Source organism: Bradysia coprophila, unplaced genomic scaffold (assembly GCF_014529535.1).
Source record: "Bradysia coprophila strain Holo2 unplaced genomic scaffold, BU_Bcop_v1 contig_137, whole genome shotgun sequence".
Classification (NCBI taxonomy): domain Eukaryota; kingdom Metazoa; phylum Arthropoda; class Insecta; order Diptera; family Sciaridae; genus Bradysia; species Bradysia coprophila.
The window spans coordinates 542,702-551,197 of NW_023503408.1; the positions used below are offsets into that span (position 1 = coordinate 542,702).

The window sequence follows — 8,496 nt, forward strand, 5'->3', positions numbered from 1 at the left end:
GAACTTTTTTTCCCCTGATTGGTACGGTCAATACCTATCTAGTAAAGCAAAATCCATCGATCTCTGTTCAAATTTGGCCAACCTACAAGCAAAAACGGCTTGCCACCCTGTACCTAGTTCACTCCAAGGGGTCTAACTAACGAGTCGATCATCTGATTTCCATAAACTTTTTTTTTGTCGATCGGTATTGTAAATACCTTTTATTTGACGTATCACTTACATGTTTAGCCTTTGAATGGCCGCAGATATCTTCGGAAACGTTAAATCAGTTATGGGGCCCCAGCTCGGGAGGGGTCGACCCAAAATTGCCCATCTTCGAACTTAGCCTCACTATTTCGACTATATTTCAGGAGAAAAAAAAATTTGAAATCGGATTTGATTTACTCAAGATATCGACGTGACAGACGGACGAACAGACGTACGGACGGACGGACGGACAAATTTTTTATTGCGGATTCGTTATCTATGAACATAGGCAAACACTTTGCCCTTACCGTCTGCTTCGAATTCCATCAATTACACACGGCATCGTAATCCTATTAGCCCCCAGTACTTCGTACGGGGCTAAAAATATTATTTCACACTAGTTTTCATTCATAGTTGCAGCAAATGCGATTTAGGTCAGTAGAATTACTAAGGTAGATAGAGTTAAGGAGTTAATGCCATTCCGCGCGTCTGGCACACTAGTTCGATGCTAATGGCACGATTTACTTGCGCTTCGAAAAATGTTGTGGCCAAAATCGTCAAAACAGATCCGCCAAATATTACTGGTCTAATTTAATATTTGTGAGTGTGGCACTGTGTCACACATTTAAAATTCTTATAAATTTGGTATCTAAACTCTTTTGTGCTGAAGTTTCGCTGCAATATTTGGACTCTGTCTTGGTAAATATTTGACGAAATCGTGGATCCAAATACAAAGCGCTAAATATGATGAGCTTCATTACCGACACCATTGTCGTAAGTTGTAACTGTCATGGCTACTCAAAATAATGAGATCGGTATGGCGCACTTAAATGTGTGTTTCATCGTCATTTGTCTAATTGTGTGGGTTTATTGCCGTTGCCTTGTGATCTTTTCGTGAGATATTAAGCATTTGGTCTAGTTTACACTCATGTTAACTCGCATTTGACCAACTTTTTTTGAAGGTCAACCTTGGATCGTGTGGAAATCTAGCTACACATATCGACGCGAAGGAGACTGAATTAAATTATAGTTTTGTTCTTCTGTCAAGTTTGACATTATAACAAAAGAAAATTTAATATTAGGTCTCTTTCAAGTCATTACGAACATTTTCGGGACGTTGCGTTGGGATTATTATTGAATAACTTTGACATTCTTTGTTCATGGAAGGAAACACGACAATTTTCGACTGACAGTTAGGGTAGGCAGCGCACGTCGTACTAAAAATTTCAACATCAATTTTTCTCATGCAAGGCGAATGCACAATCCGAGAAGAATCTGGCCGCAAAATTTGTCTGACGAACGTCAAAGGCGGGCATAGAAATTTACCACTCGTTACGCCTATTCATACCAGTATTGGTTTTGGCACTTCGGGTGTACGCTGCCAACCCTATGATCACGATACGTCAAAAATATATGGAAAAATGAGATGACAGCTCATGATCCTTGCTTTTTCATAGAAAAGTGACGCAAGTGGCAATAACTTCGATAAATGTCACATCAGTCTCTTGATTTTCTTATAAAATTCTGCTGTGTACGTTTAATCCATTGAATCAACATTAGTTCTCGGACTAACGGGAGAAATTACGATCGGATGTTAGTAAAATGAAATCACCCAGTCGATGTTCATCCGATGATATAAAAACTCTACGACTTCGGCATCAGTTGGACTTATAAATTGAGTTTTTCTTTTATAAATAAAAATGATTGTAAAGTCGATGCTGATTATTCTGTTAGTCCACTTGGTCCGAATCAACTCTCAAGTACATTGAAACAATTTTTGTATTCTGGATAGGTGACAACGTGATTTTAAATATTGACTAGCGTTGCATCTTTTTAGCTTGATTTCGACCTAGCTGGTAAATTAGCGGGAGAAGTCGGTCAAATTGGTAAAATAACTTCGGAAGTGACTAATAACACCATTTATTCCGCTCAACACATTGCCGAATCGTTGAAGGGACTAATCGAAAGTAAGCTAAATTCAGGCCGTAAATGCGCCTTCTATTTCAAAACATACAGCATAGGAAGTCATTTTAACGCTTAGTTTTTGACATTTGTTATATGAAATATTTTAAACTTTTGACGCACACTTGTGACTTGAATGTCGAACAAATTGCAATTTTTCACAATTTGCGGTGCCACATTGCAGACTTCGCCGACTTCAAAAAAATTTTCAATAAGAATTACACAAGTGAAGCCGAAGAGATACAACGTGCGAAAACTTTCGCCACTAATCTCGCATTAATCAGCAGTCACAACGAATTGTTCCGGGTGGGCAAAGAAAAATTTTCGCTGGCAATGAACTACTTTGGCGATTGGACGAAAGAGGAATATCTCAATATTCTGCGTGCCAAAGTACCAAATACCACGACCATTGGTACAAATGCTAAGAAGAATGGTCGTCAGACACGGGCAACCGCTTGCCAATTTCCAACCGAAAAAGATTGGAGAAAAGATGGCGCTGTGACGTCAGCGAAGCAGCAGTTTGATTGTGGTTCGTGCTGGGCATTTGCAAGTACATTTTTGCGAGATTTTTTATTGACATTTGCATTGACAAAATTGTAACATAAATGCAGGCGCAGCAGCTATAGAGTCACATTACTTTATTAAAACTGGTAAAAATATCAGTTTGTCCGAACAGCAATTAGTCGATTGTGCCGCTGATGACGGAAGGGGATGCGACGGTGCTTTCACGTACGTTGTGTATGAGTTCGCTAGGAAAAAGGGAATTGTTAGCAGCGACAAATATCCGTACATTGGAGAAGAAAGCGGCAGACGAAACAGCTGCAAGAAACATAAGTCTGGCCTTAAAATCACCGGGTACCGTGATATTAGGCAATTCGACGAAGAAGATCTGAAAGACGCTGTGTGTCGCTTCGGTCCGGTAGCAGCTGTCATTTCTGCATCGTCCGATAAGTTTCAGTATTTGCACAGTGAGATCTACAGCGATCCGGATTGCAGTGACACAGTTGTAAGTGATCTGAATCACGTTGTGTTAGTTATCGGTTATGGTCACGACGAGGAGACCAACGAACCGTATTGGCTTATTAAGAACTCGTATGGAACGTCTTGGGGTGTTAATGGATTCGGTCGCATTGCTCGAAATTTAAACAATTTTTGTGGCATCGCGAGCCTAGCATCTTATCCGGTAGTTTGAAAGTCTTCAATGGTCCATCACACTGATGGACGATGTACAAGAATAAATCTGAGTTGCGAACCCTGAATGCCATTTGTTTTCGTTCCAGTTCGTCTTACATCCATTACCGTTGTGCCCAACCACCCTTCGATGCTTTGGGAGTACTCGACAAAAAATGTTTACGCATGTGCCGTTCCTAACACACTATGCTATTGCTATTAATGAAAACAAGTGCAGAACGTAGTAGACGCTGCGACCATAGAGTTATACTCGAGAGCTGGCAAGATGGCGTTTTGTCCTATTGGGCTACTCGGGAACTAGGATTATAGACGCACTAGACTGGTGGCACCAGTCATGTACGCAATAGGTACACGGTTTTGAACAGGGCGGATTCTTTACTCAAGGTCAATGTCGACCTTATTTATGGACAGCCCTTACCCCTAGTACCATCCTTGTCTGTTTTACAACTTTTTATTTCAATTTTCAAACTTTAGGTTACAACAATTCTTTTAGTTAAGTCTCCAACCATCAGAGACCATTCACCTACAATCACCTCGAAATCTCCTTCGTCATTGGCTAGTTGGAACATGCTTGGCCATAAACAAATGTGACTGTCTTTGTTTTCTGATGGTAAAATGTTGTGAAGTTTCTCAAACTCTCGCAAATTCTTAATGGGCTGTCCTCTCTCGCCTGCATTTGGTGGCGCCACAAACCACAACACCGAATGATCACCCGCCCGTTGTCCAACATTTTCCACAATCAAGCCAATCTCTGTACATGCACTGGCAAACTGTGAAATCTCAATGTCATTGTTTGACGAAAATGTGTACCGGAACGTAGTGTAACTGAGCCCGAAACCGAACCGATAAACCGGCTCGCCGTCATAAAACCGATAAGTGCGTCCAGGCCTTCCATTTACTGGTCTCATATTCATATCTTGTTTGATAGCCTCATCCAGATATGAGTTAGCGTAAAATGTTTGTGTTAGACGTCCGGAGGGATTATAATTGCCGAACAGGACATCGGCTATGGCCTCACCACCTGACTGGCCAATATATCCAGCCCAAATAATAGCAGCAACTCGGGGATCATTTTTGTATTCCGACAAATCGATGGCACCGCCAGAAACGACAAACATTATAACAGGACGTTGAGCGGCAGCCAAGACACGACGAACCAGTTCGATTTGAATTCCGGGTAGATTAATATTGAGACGATCGCCATATTCACCTTCAATTTCCGTACTAATACCGACGAACAGTACCACTTGAGACGATGTGCGCGCCATCTCTTCCGCTTCGTTAAGGCGAACATTCTCAAGCGAATCAATGTCACAACCGACCTCCCATTTCAAATTCGGTACATAGGCACGTATTTCGTTCAACGGTGTTTTGATCGAAGACGGAATTCCGTGGTAATTTCCCAGGAATACAGTACTCGCGTTCAGATGAGGTCCAATCAAAGACATTGACGCGCCACTGGCGACTGAATAGTCCTGATAATTTAACGGCAACGTCTGAATTCCTGATTCATTTGGGTCATTTTTCAGTAGCACTATGCTACGTCGAGCACACTCAAGGGACAACAGTCTGTGAGGCTCGCTGTCGACGATTTCGGGTTGAATTTCCTTGAACGGTCGCGTGTCCTCCTTTTCAAAGTGCCCTAAACGCATCAATACTCGAAATCCTCTCGACAGAGCAGTATCCAGCATTGTTTCTGTGACGAGTCCATCATCGATTGCTTCTTGTAGAAATCCTTGACCAGTGAAGAAACTGCCATACAAGCCGCACTCGACATCCATGCCTATCCCGATTGAATAAACAGAAATAGAGGTTATTTTTATCACAAGGAGAGAAACCACGCAATTGTCAAGGTATGGAAATTCACGTCCATACCACGATTGAGTGGTTCCTCTACTTGGTCCTAGTTTTCATTGACAGATGCAGCAATCGCGATTTTGAATAGAAAAAGTTCTAACTTCATTTGACAGTTTCGAAAATTTCGTCATGAAAAATAGGACCAAAACACGTTTTCAATGCCTCGTTTGTTTTGAGCATTAGATGGCCCTAACGAGGATAGGCGCTACTGTGTATCTAGCCCGTCACACATCGTAGAAAATCCAAATTAGTGTAAAAATGAAGCTATTGGGGACAAATAGGGAATCCAACTGAAAGCGATCACACCTGAAACCGACAGAAACCTGTATAACAAAGGTTTTTCGTATTCCTTATGAAGTACGAATATTAAAAGTGAGAAATTTTAGACCCCTAGTCTGTAACAATTTATGAAACCATCTTGTGCCGTTTGCACCATGTGAAATTCGATGAAAATTAAAAAAATCGGTCCGGTAGGTTTAATAGCTATTTTCATAACAAGGTAGTAAATGGTATTGTTTTGCGCACTAGATGTGAGATTACCGATACGAGCGAAGCGAGTTCGGCAACACATCGTGTGCGAAAAAACCCCATTTACTACCGTGTTAGGAACAAGGTTTTATCTCCTATAATGTCAGAATCACCATAAAAAACAAATTTAAAAAATCAAACTGAAACATAAACACGCCATGACGCCGTCACTCATTCATATTCCCCGCAAATAAAACACACATCTAGTATACTGTCAAGAATTTGTCAATTCTCAGTGAATAAATGAGAAATTATCGAAGTTTTTCGTGAATAAATGTGAAATTATCGAAGTTAGCCGTGCGCAAATGACCATTTATCGAAATTTTCAGTTAATAAACGTACGTTCTGTGAATGACGTGTTTAAATCTAGCCAATTTTGATTCTAAAAGTGACACTCAAATTGTGAATATTATGACGTTACAGGAGATAAAGGTATTTTGGAGGGCTGGTCAAGGTTTTTCTCGTATATTTACGGAACGTTACAGCACACAGCTTCTATTAATGGCGCAAATTGGATGGGAGAGTGACTACACGAATAAAAAACGAAAAATCGTTACTACAGCTTTTGAAATTATTGAGGTAGTATGTCGGTTCTTAAGGTTCACTACTTCTCATGGTCCACCATCTTCCCAGTTCCACAATTTTCAAGGATTTCTGACGTTTTTTTTTTGGTTCTCTTCTGGACTTTTGGTGTCAGTGAGGCTGGTTCCCAAAAATTCGATCATTGCACAAGGTGATCAAGACCCAGTGCTAGAACTCCAACAATTTGAAGGAGTTTTCAGTGTTTTTGGGTTTAATCTGGTTTGGTTTGGGCCTAAGTGGTTTTTTGCTACGCGAGCAATCTGTTCAAGTACGCAATAAATGATAGGGATCGACCGGGTCTAACATTGTAGCGTCTGCTGAGTTCTGCGCTTGTGTTCTTTAATGCAAGGAGAGCACACTTTTGTCAAACCCGTCCTTCTCTTTTGGAAGTACTTTGTGAATAGTCCCTAATCATCAAGTCTGTGAGTTTTCGACCTGACCTGAAAATCGAAAACCTGATTTGACCTGAATTCGATCTGGCGCTGGCCTGACCTGACCGGTTTCAGATTTAACCTGAAATAACCTGAATTGACCTGATTCATTTGCATATTCTATGTTAGTTTTCGTGTTGTGACCGTTACTAATCATAGGTTTGAAACCGTGGTCTTGTGACAACTCAAAGGGACGGACGTGAGGTACCGGTTTATTGCTCGCGTCATGTTACGAACAGTAAGAGGGAGGGAGAGAGAGTTAATTTCGCCTACGGATGTATGGAGAGTCTGTTGTACGTGCTCGCGTAACATGGCGCGTGTGAACCATATTAACTGTGTGAAAAATAATCAAATTTTGTATAGTACCGGCATCAAGAACAGCACGACAAGTTTCGGATCCGGTATTTGTGTATTTGTGTTCAAATAAGACGTCATCTACAGCACCACAATCAGACACGACATATCCGTCGAAACCCCATTGCCCTCTAATCACGTCAGTAATGTAATATTTGTGAGCCGTTGCCGGTGTTCCATTGATTGCACTGTATGCCGTCATGATTGATGTTACGTTGTTTTCAACGCACGCTTTGAACGCTGGTAGGTATGTGTCTGCCATATCCTGTTTGGTAACGACAGCATCGAACGAATGCCTGTTCTCTTCCAAGCTATGTGCAGCAAAATGTTTACAACAAGCCGACACCTTGAGAAAACCAGCTTGTTTTTCGTCACCTTGCAGTCCGTCAACGAACATTCGAGCATATTCGGCATTCAAATACGGATCTTCGCCCGGCGTTTCTTGTCCTCTACCCCATCTCGGATCACGGAAGATATTAACGTTTGGACTCCAAAATGTCAAGCCTGAATTGCCAGCATTGTAGAAAGCGCTGCACAGTTACAATTTCAAGAGTCAGAGTATTTTCCGAATTGTAGCTATATGTGGGTAGGAAGCTTACCGCGCTTCATTACCAGTCGCGTTTGCCATTCGAAAGAATAAGTTCCGATCGAACGATGTGGCCAGGCTGATAATTTGTGGAAAGACTGTCGAATATTCAGTGGGCGGCCGGAAAAATGTGCCAGCATTACGATTCCACGCAACACCGTGAAGTGCTTCATTCCACCAGTAGTACAGGTCTAATTCTATATTTTTCGATGCACCCGTGGCTTGATCAACGACTAAACAAATTTTCTCATCCAATGTTAAATGGCTGATCAAATCTTGAACACGTGCATCTAACGGCAGACTGGAGTCACAGAATGGTAAGCCGCTATTTTGTGATCTTTCGCAGATTGCCCTATTTTCTGAATTCTCACGAGTTAACACCACCACAAGCACTGTTACTACAATTGCTACAACAACTGCCACTGCTAGTGACACTAGTACGATCAATTTCTTTCGATTCATTTTTACTGACTGATTAATGTCCAATTCGTTGTACTGCCTTATCTTCTTGATTGGCATTTAAGTACCACATTCCATTTATGTGTGAGGCTTTTAGCTTTGGCTTCGAGTTTGTATTTAAAAGTTGACGAAACAGAAAGTTGCTCAAAACATAAAACCTAAACATTCATCGAACCGATTCAAATCACGGAATGGAATGGAAAATACCGGAATGGAATATGTCTTAATTTGTAACGGTTAAGCACACGGACAATTATGAGTTACTGAGATCGACAATTATGCTGCGTTTTCTATTGTTTAACGGATGCCCCAAATCTGATTGCAGTTAAAGCTGTAGCATAATTGTCGATCGCAGCAACC

At 41.2% G+C, this 8,496-nt stretch overlaps 2 protein-coding genes across 2 annotated transcripts; one reads left to right on the plus strand and one right to left on the minus strand.

Moving 5' to 3' along the window:
- Nucleotides 1-1,823: 1,823 nt before the first annotated feature.
- LOC119073136 (procathepsin L-like) lies at nucleotides 1,824-3,451 on the plus strand. Its single transcript, XM_037178433.1, has 4 exons — nucleotides 1,824-1,946; nucleotides 2,024-2,153; nucleotides 2,333-2,698; nucleotides 2,760-3,451. The coding sequence occupies exons 1-4, from the start codon at nucleotides 1,887-1,889 to the stop codon at nucleotides 3,338-3,340; spliced, it is 1,137 nt and encodes a 378-aa protein (XP_037034328.1). The 5' UTR covers nucleotides 1,824-1,886; the 3' UTR covers nucleotides 3,341-3,451.
- A 328-nt stretch (nucleotides 3,452-3,779) lies between these two features.
- Nucleotides 3,780-8,232, minus strand: LOC119073088 (beta-xylosidase/alpha-L-arabinofuranosidase 1-like). The gene is made up of 3 exons (XM_037178400.1): nucleotides 7,691-8,232; nucleotides 7,104-7,621; nucleotides 3,780-5,122 (listed from the first exon to the last, which is right to left on the minus strand). The coding sequence occupies exons 1-3, from the start codon at nucleotides 8,194-8,196 to the stop codon at nucleotides 3,810-3,812; spliced, it is 2,337 nt and encodes a 778-aa protein (XP_037034295.1). The 5' UTR covers nucleotides 8,197-8,232; the 3' UTR covers nucleotides 3,780-3,809.
- Nucleotides 8,233-8,496: the final 264 nt, after the last annotated feature.